Source organism: Gouania willdenowi, chromosome 17, assembly GCF_900634775.1.
Source record: "Gouania willdenowi chromosome 17, fGouWil2.1, whole genome shotgun sequence".
NCBI lineage: Eukaryota > Metazoa > Chordata > Actinopteri > Blenniiformes > Gobiesocidae > Gouania > Gouania willdenowi.
Window position 1 is genome coordinate 28,302,621 of NC_041060.1, and position 19,810 is coordinate 28,322,430.

The 19,810-nt window shown below is 37.3% G+C and overlaps 1 protein-coding gene across 1 annotated transcript; it reads right to left on the reverse strand.

Moving 5' to 3' along the window:
- Nucleotides 1–795: 795 nt before the first annotated feature.
- ubxn7 (UBX domain protein 7) lies at nucleotides 796–17,283 on the reverse strand. Its single transcript, XM_028472272.1, has 11 exons — nucleotides 17,178–17,283; nucleotides 13,605–13,758; nucleotides 13,382–13,446; nucleotides 12,649–12,714; nucleotides 12,437–12,549; nucleotides 9,899–10,045; nucleotides 7,602–7,692; nucleotides 7,334–7,464; nucleotides 5,691–6,204; nucleotides 4,432–4,511; nucleotides 796–3,166 (listed from the first exon to the last, which is right to left on the reverse strand). The coding sequence occupies exons 1-11, from the start codon at nucleotides 17,245–17,247 to the stop codon at nucleotides 3,005–3,007; spliced, it is 1,593 nt and encodes a 530-aa protein (XP_028328073.1). The 5' UTR covers nucleotides 17,248–17,283; the 3' UTR covers nucleotides 796–3,004.
- Nucleotides 17,284–19,810: the final 2,527 nt, after the last annotated feature.

Genomic DNA, 19,810 nt, shown 5'->3' on the forward strand with positions numbered 1-19,810 from the left:
CTGGGTAACCATGTTACAGTTCTATGTGTACAGTCCTACACATTTGTAGTTAACAATTATTAAAATATGTTTCATATCAAGCTTTCCCACATTTTACCATGTGACTGCTAAATTATCCAGGTCTTCTTAAAGGGTAACAGATTTAATTTAGTTCCATGTGCTAGTATTCTACAAGTTGTTAAAAAAAAAAAAAAAAGTTTTATTATTGAAGGGACATTTGTTTTACTTTTTTACTTCAGTACATTTCATAGCATGTACTTTTTTTTTTTTTTTTTACTTTCACTCAAGTAAGGGAGCAACTTCAATACTTTTACTTTTATTCAAGTATCTATACTTTTACTTGAGTACTGAAGACTAGTACTTTAGCCACCTCTGCCATTATGGAGCTGAGCTGATCTTGCTTTATCTGAAGCTGAAATGGGGGAATTTGTTCTCCAGCTGTACAGGATGTATTGACACCTTTATCATTTACTGATGAATAGCAGTTAAACCATTATTTAAATATCTATATAAAAATCTACATTTACTTTGATCAATGAATAATCTTTCATTAGCTTTAAAATGAAAGATCACGAATCAGTTTTACAGTATAAAGGAAAAGGTTTCTCATTGATGTGCATTTTATTTGCAAATGAGTAACTGTAATCTCAGGAACTTCGTTCTAAAATGATACTGCAAGGCCTGAAGTTTGGGACAGACTTAAAACTAATAATGAATACATGAATGATGGACAAACTCCATCTAAAACTGGTGTAAAATGTCGATATATTTCTCTTGAGTGAAGTAATCCACACCCAAAGGTATTCCTTTTATTCTTTTAAAGAAAATAAAATACAAAACCGCCTTAAGTGTCATTCATTTTTAACACTTTTCACCACTTTGTGGACATGTGAGCTGATCCTTATAGAGCAATGGAAGTAGCTCGTTCATATTGAACCACAAAATTCCCCAGTGATCACATATTAACTTCTATTGACTCGTTCTGTGTGTGGTGTCAACATCCTTATGCAACAGATGAGTGGGATCCTACATCGAACCATGTCGGGGGGGGTGGCTTTCCAAATAACCGCAATTACCTCATTCCTCTAAAAGGCGACAGCATAAATTCTAATGATTGCTTTAATCAGGGTTTCTCTCTAAAGCTCTTTGACCCCGAACATCTTCAGATCCAATTATAAACATTAAGCCTGAATTAAGCAAGATGTTAGAGAATGCAGTATCTGCCCTTTGTTTGAGGGGGTCACCACTGATCTAGCATGCAGCATGCATTAGAATCTCCTTCCAGAGGAAAACAGACTTCTCTCACCCTTTGTGCGTGAACTCACAGCAGGTGGTGAAGGAACGCACGTTGCTTGGCGTAACCTCCACTGGTGGAGGGGTTCACACTGCAGTCAGTGTACTCATCTGTTTGATCAGCTGCGAGTCCTCTTCCTTCACCTCTGATCGTTGCACCCAGCAGATACTGCTGTGGGTTGCCAAATGGATGTTTCTCATCTTTTTGTTCCCAACGTTACAAAGGATCCATCACAAGATGTTCTTCTTTCCTAATTCAGAACTTTGGTTTTGTAATTTAAACACAAGGTCTATTGTTTTTTATCGCTCCACATTTCATTTTATAAAAACAAAAAGCATGGGATTATGTGGAAATAAAAGGTGCATTCCAGTTTATCCCCAGCTGACCTCAAGATGTTTTCAGTGCACAGCAGTAGGTTATCATAATGAGTCCCTTTGCTGTCTTTGAAAAAACAGAAAACATGGATAACAGGGAAACTAAATCTGAAATTGATTTCAGTTTTCATTTGTCATCAGAGTAATTCCCTTATGAACTCTTTTACCTCCATATGCAAGTTGTTGTTTTTTTTTTAGAATTTTTCAGGTGAATTTAAAATATAAATATTCCAATTTCAAAGCACTTGTGGACTTCTGTGCCAAATTAGGTCAACTACTCTCAGTAGATTTGTATTACTATAGTTTTATTATTTTTGGAAGACAAACATTCTTTGTAATGTTATGCTGGTAGGTTGACGTCTCAACAACTGCAACTTTACATCCGACAGCCTTTGCCTTATTCTGTAGGATTATGAGACGTCACCCTGAGTTTCCCTTTATTTGTTGCTGATTCAGGGTAATTTGATGTAGGATAGTGCTGACAGAAAAAGGGTTCCTAATATCACTACTGTCAAATGTGCAAGCAGGTAAATGATGGAATGGATGAATGAATGAAATACTTGAAGTCACTCCAAGCAAAGGACGAGAAAATCCTCGTGGCTTTTGGTAATTATATTTCAACATTGGAATAATTTCATGGCAGCATATAAAAAAAAATAAACAATGACTAATGCTAAATATCAGTCTAGTGTAGGTCCAACTGATGAGATGTACCAACTTTTATTTATTTATTTATTTATTTATTCCCTTGTGTATCAAAAGAAGCTTCTTTTTTGTAATCTTAAACCTTCTGTATCTTTAAGCACTTCCTCCAAATGATAACAAATATGATTGAATAGGAAACCAAGTTTGTTTTCTTTTAACTGTCCCAGGTACAGAAAAGAATAAGAAATGTTAGAATATAAACTGACAAATAATATTCTATCATGTTTTTTTTTTTTTTTACAAATCTGTGGCGGGCCATGATTAATCAATTCCATAGTTTTTTTTTTTTTTTTACAGCTTGGTGATAGACCCTTTTGTTTCTCAAATCCCAATGAGACTTGCATTAGGGCTGAATTAATTAAAAATGGGAATTAAATAACCTCGGCTCCACAATTACTGGCCAAATGTAGACAACTATGATGGGATGGAGCTGTGAGCAAAGAAACGGTACTTAAACACTAGCATGAAGCTAATGGTAGTTCACCCTCTTAACGGCTGTCTTAGCAAAAATACACAACAGGGGTTCCCGAGTCACTGGATCAAGGCCAGGTAATGTTGTCCCAGGTCAGTGGTGAGAAGTGAGGTCAATCAGAGATATAGAAAAGCAGAAGAGTTCTAGTACGTGGGAAGGCTAGTTCCTCTCCTGCACAAATACAGTCTCCTGTGGACAAAGCCCCGCCTCCTGCAGGGTGATGTCATAGTCCAAGTGGGCAAGCTTCCTTCTGGGAAAGTTGGTGACAAGTTCGAAGCGTTCGTTAGGATAACCCTTGGACTGGACGTGTCTTACCAAAGCCTAGAAAAAGAGCATATAATACAGAGCAAATGAGACATTAAATGAAAAGATTAAGCAGAACCATATTTTTTTTACTTCAAGGTGTTTAAAGAGTAACTAAACCCCTGCTTTCTGCTGAGCTGCCACTAGGGGGAAATTCAGAAAAAATGCCTTGATTATGGACGTTATTCCTGATGCAGTAAGACACGCCCACTCAGGCAGCCAGTCAGTGCTGGCAGTGACAGACCATTGCCTGCTCAACTACTACATACAATACACAGCCCACAGGCATAGACACACAGCACACACAGACCCCTTAATGGCCCACGTCTCTAGCTGGAGGCAAAAACAGGAAACGCCGCTGGCTAAAGACTGTGGAGGCTAGTAATGTTACAGCTTTAAAATGTTGTCTTGTGTGTTTGGGTGCCAGAATAGGAGGAATAACATTAGTGGACGTAAATGAAAGTTTTATGGGATTCCAGTGGATGCTCATGCTCAGAAAAAACAAAGCCTACAGGCTAAGTCCTGCCCAACAAAATATGTCACAATGTTTACAAACAATCAAAGGATCTATATTACTCACAAACTGTCCCTGCTCTACTCCGTCATGAGCCTCAGAACACCATGGCCTCACACTCACACACACACATGAAGACACACAGCAGTGAGAAGTACATGCACGTTAGCACACACACAGAGACAGACAGGGATGCACACACTATGTGTCTGTACACACATAGCATGATGAACCCTCTGATTAGCGTAGAATCTGCTCATTATAAAAGCACAGAGTCAAAAACATCACCGCTACATCGGGCTGTTTCACACAGAGCATTAGACTTCCTCATTGAGGCTGTCAATCAATGCTCACTGAGGGCTGTGATTGGTGGAAACCCTTCACCCTCCTCTCAGATTTTATAGAAGGGGCGGGGCCAACAGGGAAAGTTGGTGACGCACGAGAATCCAAATAATCCGTTTCAGCCAATAGCTAGATTCAATTGTAATAGCCAGGGTTGAACCCTTAGAGGCCAGTTAACTGACCTTTTACAACTATATACTCAAAATTAAAATACTTTCACTAAAATGTTAAAAGTTGGACTAGGATCAATCAACAGCACTATTTAATACCCAAATACATCTGTATTCAGCAGAAAAAGTGGGTTTGGGGTTTTGACAAATTAACTTTTAAACCCTGAATTTGACTCATACATAGCACTCGTGTATGTGCTGCAGCTGCTACAGATGAGACGAAAGAAGGATCAAATGTAAATCAAGGCTGAACTTACCAAAAGTTTTGCTTTAGAGGACAAAGAAATCTGCTCTTTCTGTCCATCTGGGTAACGTAGCATCAGCCTAGCTTTGGGACCTTTGTCAAAAAACAAACAAAACAAAACAAATACTCAAGATATAAACATTATAATGGAAAAACCCAATTCTAAAAATCTGGTTTCACTATTTTTGGGAGGTTTCATTAAATGTTTTTTCATCATTCCATCAAACCCCATAATATGCCCACCATAAAAACAACAAGTCTACAACAGCAGCCTTTTTCAAAGCGAGGTTTATGGAAAACCTGAAAAATGACTATGTATAATAATTTTATGTCTCCACCTGCCTGGCTACTACAGCTACATGTTAGCATCTCTCTTTTCCAACACACCATGCCTATCTTTGCATTTTTATTTTTTTTAATATATATTTCTGACATTTTCACATTTTTATTCTAATTTTGACTTTTGGCACTATGATAGAATGACAATTGTTCATCTTTAAAGTGAATCATTTCATTATAATGAGAAGACGAACAGGAGGGTTGGGGTCAATTATAATTGTAACTGCGTAATTGATATTTAATTACAGTTATGGCATAATTTTGATTGTAATTTAAAACATCTGTTGCTGTCGTAATGGTAATAAAATTGTAATTGAGTTTAGATAATTGACTTTGTGATTGTAATTGCCATGAAAATTCTATAAAAACTTTAACACACAACTGGGGAACCATGTTACAACTCTATGTACAGTTCTACACATTTGTAGTTAGCAATTATTAAAATATGTTTTATATAAAGCTATTACACATTTTACCATTTTAAAAAAATTTAAATCGAGGAGTACACAGAAACAAAAACCGCTTAGATGCCCACACCACAAATATTAAAACCTATATTTTCCTTACTTAAGAAAATTAACAAGGTAACCATTATATAGGAAATAAATTAGATAGATATTTGTTTTTAGTGTATTTTACAGCTGATTTAGGACCTGTTTTTATAAGAGATGCTAACAGAAAGCTAACAAGTTAACTTTTATTAGGTTATTTATTTTAGACTCAGTAATTGTGATTGATTTTAATTGAAATTTAGTAATTGTAACTGACTTTCTGAGGACAAATAATAATTGTAATTTCATTGTAATTGGAAAAAACGCTGATCACTGAAATAGTAATTAAATTGTAATTTTAACTGAAAAATGTAATTGACCCCAACCCTGACGAACAGTAAATGGTAGTGTATAAAATCAGATTTTTTTCTGCATGATGTACCATTGTTTTCAGGGCAGTCTGCTTCAATGGTTGTGGAAATGGTTGTGCAGCTCGTAGAGGTTCCAGCATGTTGAGGTTGCAAAGCACAGTGATTTCCTCCAGAGTCTCCTTCAGGCTGAAGACGAGTGGCTGAGCTGGCAGCAGAGGGCTCCAGGTGGTTCTTTTTGCTCTCCTCTTTCTTGTGGCTGTGGTTGTTTTCTGTGTATGGAGACTTTCTGTGGGAAGAGGTGGAACTATCAGGACGGAGCCTCTGCTGGGCAGAGGTGGCTAAAGGGGCGGGGGGGTGTTTGTTGGCAGGACTTTTCTCCTCTCGCGGCACAGACGTTTCGCTGTCTGAGCCATCGACAGAGATCGGCCCCTCGCTGTCAGAGAACGGCTCAGCCTCAGATTCATCGTCTGATCGTGGGGAGTCGGGGGGTTCGGGGATGTTTGAAGACTCATAGTGGGTCTCCTGCAGAGAGGCTCGGATCGCAGCCTCCAACTGGCTGTCTTCACTGGCATCGATTAGACTCTCCTGAAATGGACAATTTACATGTTTTCAGCTTCAGAACCTGAATCACATATAATGATAAAACAATACTTTTATAGCCTAGGTTCCCAAAGTGGGGTACGCTAATTTTCATCTGGGGTACATTAATAAAAAAAATTGAAAACCAGAATATAAATCAACCAGCAGTCAGGAGCCTCCATGCATTGAGGCAAATGACACATTAGACATTATAAGACTACCCATGGTGTCAGATTAGCGTGACAACTTTTTTTATAATATCACACATTTTTGGCGTCTCCAGAAACTTTTTCTTTTCTTTCTGGAATTAGCTTTTGATAACGTTTGTCGTTGCCAGAATCAGAGCACAAAGTGATGAGATGCGCCAGCTCAGATATTGTTATACTGTACTTATATTTGAACTATATTTATATTTGAGAAAGTGAAACTATAGAACACAGTTGTTTAAAATTGATTTGTGTGTGGTGTTATAATTTGAATAATAATAATTAAAACTTTCAAAAAAACACATTTTTAAATCAGTATTTTTTAGTATTATAAATTATTAGACATCTCACACGACCCCATTTGAATTCCAGGCGACTCCACATGGGGTCACAAACCCAAAGTTGAAAAACACTGGAGTAAATTATTAAGTGTGCAGCGGTAGGGGGTACATGGCTTTAGGTTAAATGTCTGAAAGAGTACAGGACTGTAAAACATTTGGGAAACACTGATTTATAGCTTTCGTTGTAAGAAGTTTAGGTGCTAATGTCTCCAAATCTAAATACAGTCTTAGGAGTGTTATCAAACAGTACACTTAAACATACTCACAAGCATATGTTTTTTCAAGCCGAAAATACAAGAACTTAGTTAGTAGAGACCAGTAGGCCATGGCAACTACTACTATGGCAACAGTGTGAGGTCAAAACACACAAACTCACCCAGAGCAAAGAAAAACGAAACAAGGGCAAACACTCTGGAAAAAATAATTGCGCACTTCTCATTTTCGAACTCCATTAAGGCATTGAACCAAATTTGGTTATCCTATCTCTCCAAACCTGTATCCCTCTTCCACACTTTGTTGCGGGGTATAACCAGTGACAAAATGAGTAGTGCTCTATATAAATGAAAATAAATGTGATCAGGAACCCACAGAGCGCGCTCGCTTTGCTGGGGGTGCGTTGCAGGACGGCCCATCAAGCTGCCCATGCTCTGCCAAGAAACCAGAGGCCTGCTCTAGGAATAAAGCCACATCCAGCTGGTTCCACTCCACCATCTTCTGACCTGTGTTTAACAGTTGCCAAAGAGCAGTTTGAGAAAAGAATAATGACAGTTTTGATTATATACTGCTGCTTATTTATGAATTGTGAGGTCTGCTAACTGAAAGATATGATAAACTTGGATTTTCCCGAGACACTCACCTGTACGTGGATCAAGAATGGAAATGTAGGGAAACTTGTTCAGCTTATAAAACTGGATGTATCTCTGTCCTTCTTCACTATCATGATAAACCTATGAGGAGAAAAGAAAAACAAGTTGCAAGAATGAACTGAAAACCTGTACCAGGAAGCTGGATATCAGCTGAGCAGGAGAACTTCAGAATGAACCCTGGCTTTTTGGTATCACAAAGGTAGACATGATGACATGGTTATTTATGCTGAATATCTCATTTTGTTTGATTCTTCGCTTTAGAATAAACAGATAAAATACAAACATTTTATTAGATTTCTGTCTGCAATTGCATCCTTGCATGAATTTTTTTTCATAACCTTGTTATACAGATGTACAGAAATGTATGCAGCAATTGAGTAACACCATCAGAAATCTGTTGAAATATTTACATTAGTGCATGCAACAGTATTGGCATAAAAAAGTCAAATTCACTTTATAATGGTTTTGCTACAGTTACATACATTCCTTTAGCCTCATTCAGAGGGCCAAAGTTGAAAGTTTCCTCCCTCTCTTGTTATTCCACATTTTGTAAAATGTCAGCTCCAAACGGGAGAGTTGGATTTTTCTTGCGTTATGATGTCAAAACTACTCCTACCCTACATAAGAATCCGAGCTCCTCCCTCTCAAACCTCACAGGTAAAACAAACAGTGAAAGCTGGTTAATATCACAGTTAATATCTTTAAATTCAGCATACAGATAATCCAGTATATAGATAAGCCAAAGAGCACTCACAATTCACAGTTGCACTTTTAGTAGCCGTTATACCACCTTGTATCGCCTTTATGGGATGATCTGATGTGTTTGTGACCCAATGCGACACAGCAGTTGGACAAAACAATGGACTACAGACAATCGTCTTAAATAGAATATTCCTGTGGTCAAAAGTGGTACGGATGAAAAGAAAGCAGTGGAGCAGCTTGTGTGAGTGTATGAAACAGCTGACTCAGCTAATAGTGGAGAATTTACTTCCCTGCAGCACAGAGCTCGCGGTCACAATCAGTTCCAATTTTAATAGTCTTAATAATGCCACGTATCGCTTTTGTGGGATTATCTGATTAGTTTGTGACCCAATACATGCTGAAGCAGCGCTAAAGCAGCGTGTGTGTTTACCTCAAATGCTATGTTGTTTGGGTTCTTAGAACAAATGGAGGTAGGTGCAAAATAGCATAAGACTGGACCTTTAACACCGATAAATTAATTTTCAAGTGGTTGGACTTTTTCAAAAAAACAACATGATTGTATATCATTCTGAAATGCAGCATATGTCGTCCTAAAGCCCCTTTTAAAATGTCTGCTTCATGTTTAATCTCCTGTTTTGTTTAAATTATACAGTAAATTGGACAGAGCTATGTTAAAACTAGTGAACCGGTTAATCATTATGCAAATTTAATAATGTTTGAAGATTAAATCACGCTCGACGTTGTTAATCATAACATTTTGAAACTGGCGTTACTTTAAATCACACGTTAAACTCAAAAGCATGCAGGCCAAATCAAGGCCAACAGAGCACAAGTTGACTATGAAGCATAAGTCATTTTCTTTATTCATTTGGAATATTAGGTTCTAAAGAATGTTTATGGAATATTTGATCTAACCTACTAAATGATCAATAGGGCTGATGTGGCCACTAGACCAGTACCACCTTTTCTTTAACTTTTTAATCCAAGTGTTTTTCTGTTCTTTTATTCAGTATATTTTTCTCTTATTTTGTGTATTTATGTTGTCGCTTTTTTGTGTTATTGGTATTATTGAAATTATTCTCTCTCAGTGTGTGTTTTTGGTGTTGTTTGTTTATGTCATTTTGTATGTAAGTTATATTTGTGTACTTTATAGTGATTTAGTGTATTTTCTCTCATTTAGAGTGCCTTTGTTGTCGTTTTGTGTGTTGCTGGTAATAGTAAGTGTTTTTCTCTCTTCATGTGTGTTTTTGTTTCTTCTATTTATTATTCAGTATATTTTTCTCTTATTGTGTGTGTTTTCATTGTCATTTTGTGAGTTGCTGGTAATATTTAGCATGATTATCATTTTAACTAAAAATAAACATTATAAAACTCCATATTTTTTAATGCTTTATTTTGTTAATTTTCCTCTCGCTCTCTTTCAAGTACCCCCTGTAGTGCCATCGCGTTCCTCTAAGGGTATATGTACCCACATTTTGGGAACCACTGCCCGAGACAACAATGAGTTTGACATCTCTTTAGGTAAAGTCTTGATGTACATTTCAGTATGAAGATAAAAAACATGGTTTATTGTGGAAGTGCATACCTGCCAGAAAATAAAGTGTTCTCTGATGATGGTCTTCACTGCGTCGTTACTCCACACATCCCTGTTCAGGCACTGGCAGGCAAAGTCCTGTACGTTTTGAATGTTGATCATAAGCCACTTGTTCTCCAGCTGTCCACAGTCTTTAGCCTACAAAGCATGAAGAAAGAGTGGAATCAAAAACAAATTCAGAAGAGCAAGCTTTGTCACTTAAAACCTCAAGTAGATGAGTGGACAGCAACTGTTTTTAGAAGGATAGGCTGCATGCATTAAAATATTATCATAAATAAATATGACGTGTTTCACATAAAGTAAGTTGGAGTATTTTTCTTAGTTATCACAAGGAATAATTACTGATGTTAATATCATTTTTAGCATTTTTTTTTTTTTATCTTGGCCAAGGAGGAAATGTTTTCACTGATGTTTGTCCATCCATCTGTGTTTATGTGGATGTTTGTTAGTATGATATCTCAAAAAGTTCAAAGCAGATTTAAATGTTATTTGGTGAGCTGATAGACGATGTCAAAAGGAGGAAAGAGTTTGATTTTGGAGATGAACCGGGAGGTACTGTAGATACAGTATCCAGAACAGGCTTTAGAGCACAAGTGTGGATGTCTGGCTGGTTCGACAGCACCACCTGCTGGTGACTTTGCATCTTTAGACTTGGAGGTTTGCACTCTGAGTGCTCTTATCTTATGTCTGCATTTGTTAGCGTGCCAAAAAAATCCTAATGTTAATTCCACTACAGAAACTAGATCATTTCTGCAATGGGGGGATGTCTGTATCGGTTATTGGTCAAAAGAGCAACATTGTGCATCTTGTGCATTTATGTATATGTGTGTATATATATATATATACACACACACACACACACACACACACACACACACACACACACACACACACACACACACACACACACACTATATATGTTGGCTCGCTGGCAAATGCAGACAAGAAAAAGCTAAAAATTATATAACCATCAGTAATAATTCTTCATGCAAAATTAGAAAAATACTTCAACTTACCTTAAGTAAAACATTATACATACGTGTGTGTGTATAATATATATATATATATATATATATATATATATATATATATATATATATCTATCAAGGTTGGGGTCAATTGTAATTGTAATTGATAATTACACAATTATCATTGGTAATCATTAAATTGTTAATTTTTGAGTGAGTAAAACAAAATTACCAGACCGTGTATTTGTTATTTTGATTTGGTTTTAAAACGAAATAACCAAAGAATGAAGGGTACACAGATTATTATTATATAGTAATTCTGAAATTTTCCTGAAGACATCAAAATACGTCTATGTATTAAACCTCTGGGGCCGACGGACTAACCGGCGCGTCCTGATCACGTGGTCGTTTTAAAGAGCCAATAGTGTAAAAGTGCAGTTTCAACCCGTGTCAAAAGTGCGAATGTCAAACTACAAACCAGTCTTTAAATCATGTTGATAGGCCAAATAAAAGTGGAGTTATGAGGGAAAATGTGCAAATGTTTTTCTGTGACATTTTCTTGAGCTGTCAGTGTTCCGTGCAGGAAGACGCTGCAAAGCACTTCTAAAACGAAAGCGAAAGTGCTGTGCAGCAAGAAAGAACCACGCTGAAACGTCATTATAGCTTTTTCCTATCTATTGGTTGAGAAGATGAAGGCTATTGTCCAATCATAATGTCCTCATATAGCGGAGAAAGAGAGAGCGAGTTGAGAGATTTGCGATAATAGTGATTATTACTGTGATTTGACTGTTTAGTTAGTGTGTAGTGAGTGAGACTGGAGTGTAGTGTAGTGTCTAGTATATTTGTTTATTGTTTTATATCAACACAATGAGGCACAAATAATTTCTCTTTCCCTGTATTTGTGATTCATACTTTTTTGTAAATAGTTGTACAAAATCGCCTGAGACATTGCTTCCATTTCACTGTAAATAGCTATATATAACTGTTTTTTTTATTCATCTGTATATAAGTTTTTGAACTATATAGTTTAGATTTCCTATACAAGCAATAAAAATGATTCGCTAAAAATGTTTGTGACTTTTATAGTAAAAAAACCTAACTTTATCCCACTTGAATTTGAGTTTATATAGTGGTTTTAGATCCACTATGTTAATACAGTATGCCGTATTAAAGAAAATACTTCAGAGTCACATTTGGGAGGTTCTCCTGAAAAAAATGATACCAAACATACAAGGTTTATGGATTTCATTATATGAAATATAAAGGTAAAATCAAAAAGGCCTTAGAGGGTTAAATGAAGCAGGTCTAAGTCCTAACCACTACACCACCATCTTGTCCAAAAACAAAACATTAATGGGAAAATGATATTGTCATAGATGAACCTCTCACAGAGATGTCACACGTGTTAAGTGTACCAACAGAAAACTGAAGAATCTAAAGATAGCTGTGGGGTCCGTATGCTTTCACATAAAAGCCTCCATGTGATCCACAGATTCTTCATATAGAATTTCACAAACTGAATAAACAAAAAAACATAAATTGTATTTGATTGAATCCTCACAGTCTCAAAGCTGCCTTTATGCATGAGCTCAATAGGAGGGCGGAAAAGATCTGCCAGGGTGCTGAGTTTCTTATCCACTGTTCCACCGTTGCGCAGCTCCTGTTCCTGTCGGACTAGGAAAAGAGAAACGATAACGGACAGGTTAACATGCTTACTGTTAATAAACGCCACTTGATTCAAACACACAAGATTTTTAAGAAAACTAAACTCACTAGTTTCTGTTTGGAAGTCTCTGAAACCATCAAATATTGAACGTGCAGGTCTCCTTCGCTTTGGTACTAGTAAAAACAAGAGACATAGCACGTCAGTGTTATTAGATGACTAAACAAGTTCGGATGAAGGACGAAAGGGCCCGCGGAGCGTCTCCGTGCTGAATAGCACGTACCACGTTCCTGAGAATTCAGTCCCTGGCACACTCGTGGCGCATCTGGAGTAATGGGCCCCATTCATATATTGGTATGTGTCAATGATTCGGTACCACCAACTGTCGCAATATTTGACTCACAAATAAAGTATTCATATCAAACTGCATTCCGATCTAACGAGAACAAACGAAGGAGTAGTCATTTGAAAAATGGGCCCCCGTGACATGTACGGGGTAATGGGCCCCATTTATATATTGGTAGGTGCCAATGACTCGGTACCCCAACCATCCAAATATTTGACTCGCAAATTAATGAGAAATCGACTTTCGTTTTTTTCTTCTTCTAAAAATAAAAAATCAGGCTCCGAGCACTGATGCGTACACATCCATAGATTATACCTACCAAATTTCAGCCTGATCCATTCACGAATCGTCGCGATTTTAACTAGTGTACACATCAACATCAAGAAGAACAACAACGAAGTCAGTGAGTGGCGTTTTGAGTCCCGTAGGCCGGCCTAAAAATAGCAGCATGTGCGACGGATGTTTGGGCTCAACACATAGGAAATGCTGTACGATACCTCCAAAGAGTGGCTCCGGCTCCACCAGTATGTCCTGCTTCTGGGGAATAGGAGCTCGTACTTCACTGAAACAACACACACAGAGACACCTTTGTTTAAATTTTATTACATGGAAAGATGAAACTCATGACAATCTAAAAATGAGGAAGAATACATTTCCACTTCAGTCCACAAAAACAAACAGTGGAGGTAAAAAAAAAAATAGCTTAAAGAATTAGCTTACTCTGTTGGAGGAGCTCTGCTGCTTGATGCCACTGAACTGGAGCTGGTGCTGGGTTCCTCTGCAATCCCGCCTCCATCCAAAAACATTGTTACTGCCATCTCCAGATTGTTGTTGCATGCTTCTAGCATGTGTTTTCCAACACTCTCTGTGGCCCCTGAAGGAGTTTTAGACATAGACGTACTGATCTTTATGCAACATTAATAACATGACATGTTTAAAAAAAGTCAGTCCTAGTTTAAGCAAGGCCCCCCCCCCCCCCATATTCATAATGATATAATAATCTGAGAGTAATTAAGTTAACCCACATTATGTCTAATACACATATGCTTAAAGGCATTTAGAGCTGCAACAATTGATGATTTTCGTAGTCGACTAATCTATTGATTATTTTTTCGATTAGTTACGATTATTTTTCTGTTTTGAAGCACATATTTTTTACTGTTATTTTAACGCCTGCTTAAATGTCCCTGTTGTACCATGACAGCACGTTTAACAGAGGAATTAAAACTATGACATAAAACATGTATTTGTAGTGTAGTTGATATATTTAACACAAAATATCATACTTAGGAACTGTGACTTGTGTGTAATTGTTTCAACAACTGTAAAGTGTTATTGAAAAACGCTTGTGAATAAAATGTATTATTATTGTTATTATTATTATTGTTGATGGCACAAGCGAGATTTCCGAGAGTTATGAGCTCTCACTTTAAAAAGGTACATTTACAAGGTACACAATTCACTAACCAGGTCCATCATTATTTGTATTAAGCTATTATTTTATTTCAATTCACACATTTGAAGGAAGTGCACAAGATGGACAGGACGATAAATGAAACAGCACTGATCAGCTGAGTCATGTTTACAACATTTGAATAACCTGGGTCACTGCTTGAAAAGTCAGGAAAAACCTGAATTTTCAGCTTGTGTGCAGCATTAGCTTTAGCAGCTAACTCGGCCTTTCAAGCCTGGAGAACGATACTACGTTTCTGCAAAAAATATTTCAAGGAATCAACGCTCCAAAGGAAAACATTCTCTCAATCTCTGTCAGGCTTGCTGTCTGCACCGTCAGCCATGGTAAGTTTTACACGTATTGACCTTTGACCTCATGCACGAGAACTGAACGAGAGCGATATTTCCGAGAGTGTGAAAAGGCTTATTACACAGGCAGTGCTGTAGCTCAGAGTGAGTTTCACTTTTCTTTTATCTACAGCTAACGTCAGCCACTGTTGTCGCCCACCTCACACACATACACAGCCACATTAAACAGCACCATTAAGAGATGGATGTTATACTGGTGGACTGGATTTATTGATTGGTGATGTGTACAACTAGTGTATACTTTTAAATTCAAAACATTTTGTGAATAACAACAGCAGTTACCAGGCTGTTGATGCTACATTCTGATCATTCACATTTCAGGATAAACCAGATCCGCTGCAGGATGCTGCGTATGGATAGAATGTCGGTATATTGATACGGCTAGCCACTGCCTTTAAAATAATACAAACAAGAAAACATAGTCATCAACAACTGTATGACATCCCCCGCCAGATTGGTTGTCATTATAACACACAACCTTTTCATAAATGTCCTAAATCTAAGAACTTCGAAGTATACATAAGAAAATATTATTACATCAGAATATAAAATTACTAACTATCTTAAACAGTCTCTAAAAAATCTGTCCCCTTTGAAGATACCTCGAACAGAGTCCAAAAAATGGCACAAGGGCAATAACTCCGCAATAAATATTTGCACACCTCTCATTTTCAAACTCCATCGAGGTATTGATACCCTGAAGCCACACACCAAATGTGCTTATCCTATCTTAAACAGTTTCAGAGAAAAGCTGTCCCCTTTGAAGATACCTCAAACAGAGTAAAGAAAAACGGAACAAGGGCAATAACTCCGCAAACACGCTTCTCATTTTCAAACTCAATCAAGGTATTGATACCCTGAAGCCACACACCGAATTTGGTTAACCTATCTTCAACAGTTTCTAAGAAAAGCTGTCCCCTTTAACTTGGATGCACGGATGGAGCCCAAACCTATCACCCCCTTCCACACTTTATTGGCGGGGACAAAAAGACACCAAACTAAATGATATAAACCAAAGATCAACTTAAATTGAACTTTAAAAACTGTATGAAATACAACAAAAATACAGTTTTGGTGGCAGTTTTTGGACTGGCTGTGGTCTCATCCTCATCAATGTCAATCAAAGCGGTGTGTAACCTGGTATAGTGCTCTTTTACGCTGCAGGATGTGCTAGCAGTAGCTGGACAGTAAACTCAATCTCCTGAATTCATGTGTAAGAAGTTTCCAAAAGGGGGCAGCATCGCAAAGCTGTGTATAGTGTTTAAATGGATTCCTCATATCTCTTCATTCTGCTCATTAGTGACAGATTTGGCAAAAATTTTAATTTGAAAAACAATATCACACCTAAGTTATTGTAAAAAAATTTATTTAGACCATCATCAAAATGTAATCAACACAATTAAACACGTTTGTCTGTAGCATATTATTATTACTATTAACATATTAATATTTACATATTAGTATAAGTAATAATAATGTTAGAAATGGCAAATGCAAATGACAAACACAAAGTTAAATATGTTACTTTATTTTATTGTTGGATGACATCTTTAGATGGACGAATTATCTGAAATCACAACTTAAAAGACAACTTGTAATAATTGTGAATAAATATTGTGGCATCTTCTTCACATCGATAGTTTGAAGATTGATGAGTTTATTTTAGTACTTAAACATACATATATACATGGAGGTGGCTCATGCTATCCCATCTGACCTTTGACGAGGATATAAAAAATGGTCATAAAGGTTTGAAATGATAAAAGTCTACATTTGGATACATGTTTTTGTTTTGTCTGTTTTAGCAAGTGTGTAGCAGCAAATGTTACAACCAACGTGTGTGTCTGTACTGCGCATGTCCGTTTCACTTTCCAAGTGTGGCAGCAGCCACAGGAGCCAGTCCCCTCTCATATCTGTTAAATAACTTTAAGTCAAACACACCCCGTGCTGTCAAAGCTGTAATAGAATACAGTGAAAACACAAACTAACAATAGAGAGATAAAGAAACGGGTTAATTTAACGGTGTGTTAGAACACAGTCCCTGCTCAGATGACAGTGAAACCACACCGAGGCTGCTTCACATCACGATGAAGACGAGAAATATAGAAACGACGTCCATTCCACATTCTCGGGCACGCTGAGTCTCAGCTAATATGCCATGCAGACGAACTATGTGCTGCGTGTAATCACGTTACAAAGCAGATAAAACATTTACTCCTGACTCTAGTGAATAATAATGGACGTAAGATGCGACAGGGAGCCTTTTCAAAGCCTTTCCCCGGAGTTTAGCTCCTAACTAGCGGCGCTTTTCCTCTTTAAGGCACTGGCAGCGCAAAGCACAGGGAAGCATCCAACAACGCTTTCTCCATTGCGCACTCATTTTGGCTGTTTTCTGGGTGCAGCAGAGTCACTAATATAGGGGCACGTGCATTAGATAGTTGTCTCAAACAACACAATAAATGTCATTTTTACCTGTTATCGCTGTGAATTGTTGAATTAACCCGTTCACCCCCGGAGCTGAGGTGTCTCCGAGCGCCGCCATCTTACCGCCACAAACAACAACATAGATTTAGCGCATGCGCACTGTCGTCCTTTGCTCTCTGTCATAGACATAAACATTAAACGTCTCATTGGCTATAGAGGGGCGTGCGTAAAGCGCCGCCATCTTGGTACAGGGCTCAACGCGCGTAGAGCAGTGTTTCTAGGGGTTTGTGACGGCACTACAGGGGGTGTTTGAGTGAGAGAAAGTGTAAAATTTACAAATGAAAGCATTGAAAATATTGGGTTTGATAATGTTTATTTTTTAGTTAAAATGATAATCATATTAATGATGGAGGAAATTATCTTGATTAGAACATGAACTGAAAATACAATTGGTCAGTCTTGGTCCAACACATGTCCAACACCAGCCTGGAGATGACCAAAATTGACAAAAACTATAGAAATACATGTATTCAAGAGGCACTAAATACAGTTTATTTCCACTTGTATACAACATGAGATTCTTTAAAATGTGTTATCACTCATTTATTATTTAGCAACATATTTTACTTTTACTTCCCAAAGCCGTTATGGATGTTGGACTGAGCAGAATTTACAGACCTCATCCAGTGGATTAACTTTTCACAAGTTAGGTGTACACAAGAAATTCCGATAGGATGGGAACTGCTCCCCTTCAGTCGCTGTTTTGTCCATAAATATAACTAGCTCAAATTTACCTTATCCCGCGTTGGCTATTATTACACCCCTGCTCACTAGTGAAATAACTCATTTGAGACATTTTTTTTTTCAGATGAATATGTTTAGGAGCTTGACAGCTATGAAACTCTGTGTTCTGCAGTCTGCAAAATCTGGCTTCTCATGTCACAGCCTATATTAAATCCTTTAAGAACCTGCACACTGATGGTTTGCAGAGGGCAGAGACAGGTTATTTTATACCAACAATAATAATGGTAATAAGGACAAGGATAACAGCTGACCCCCACCACCCTGAAAAGGAGAAAGCGGGTCACAAAATGGATGGATGGATGGATTGATGGAAAATGACAAAGATATCAACAATATTTATCTATATTCTCTCTATAAAACAAGGAGCCTCTGACTGTGTGTGTGTGTGTCTCAAATATCTCAGCGCATCAGGATCAGACGAACCTAAGAGTTTCAACATGGCTGCTGCTTGGTTCAAGGGTGTGTTTGGACTGCAATGACACCGTTCATGAATTCATTATCTTAAATGCAGCTTTGCAGAACAGCTCAATGTTGACAGATAGTCATGGTAACTCAGGCTAACCTGCATAGATGTGTGTGTGTGTGTGTGTAATTCAGAATTAAAATTGCAATAGAAATTAAGTGTTTACAAGGTCAGTTTAAAGAGGATTTAATTTTTATTCTGAATTAAAGAGGAATTAAAGCTCCCATGTAAACCATCCATGACAAAGCTACGTAACCTCCCACTTTTCTATCGCAAGATATACTTCCTACAGGCCCTGCACTAGTTACATACAATAATATAAAAGTAATAACACAGTAATAATAATAATAATAATAATAATAATAATAATAATAATAATAATAATAATAATAATAATAGCAGTATAACTATAATGATAGTGATGAAAATTATAATAATACAATGATAATTATCAATAATATGATAAATAATAAAATGCTATTCTCTAAATAATGACCTGAATACTCCTGTTTTCTGGGTTCCTTAAATTTTATTTGTCTGACATTTGAAACAAACAACTCGAGTGAAAATATTTACATTTTTATCACTTTAATAGTCTAAATATGTCATTCCGCTACAGATGGAGGAGTGAGTGGTCCTGTACCAAGATGGCTGCAATGTAGGCACGTAAGCTCCAATATGGCAGCTGCAGGCTACATGACATCTACGTATATAATATCTATGTCTTCATATCCTGCTTGGTGTGAGCTCTGAGTCACCACATTTTAATAAGCATTGTGGGTGATGTTGTTTATTTCTAAAGGTAGTACTCATACATTTGTCATCAAATCACAAAGTAAAGTGCCAGTTTCATTCCAATTGAAATATTTGTAAAATGTTTGATTTAAACAGGATTTTTGTACAATAAGAGCAATATATGTGCCATTAAGAATATTGAGAATATGAACAATGTGCAAAATGAGTTTTTCACAGATTTGTGGATTTTTGTTTCTTTTGTCTCATTTGGTAATCATAAGTAGAATCTTGAAGCATGACTCAACACATCACATGAATGCGCTAGATGATAGGTCTAAAACTGAATTATATGTTACTAAGTGGTGCACGGTGAAGCAGTGGTTAGCACATCTGCCTCACAGCAAGAAGGTCCTGGGTTAGAGTCCCTGGGGTGGACACTTGGGTCTGTTCTGTGTGGAGTATGCATGTTCAGTCCATGCTTGTGTTGGTTTTTCCGGGTACTCTGATTTCCTCCCACAATCCTAAAATGACTATTAGGTTGAACTCTCTAAATTGGCCATAGGAGTGAATGTGAGTGTTTGCCTGTGTGTTGCCCTACGATGGACTGGCGCTCTGTCCAGGGTGCCTAACGCCCATTGAGAGCTGGAGATAGGCACCAGCAAACCCTCTGTCTTTGAGT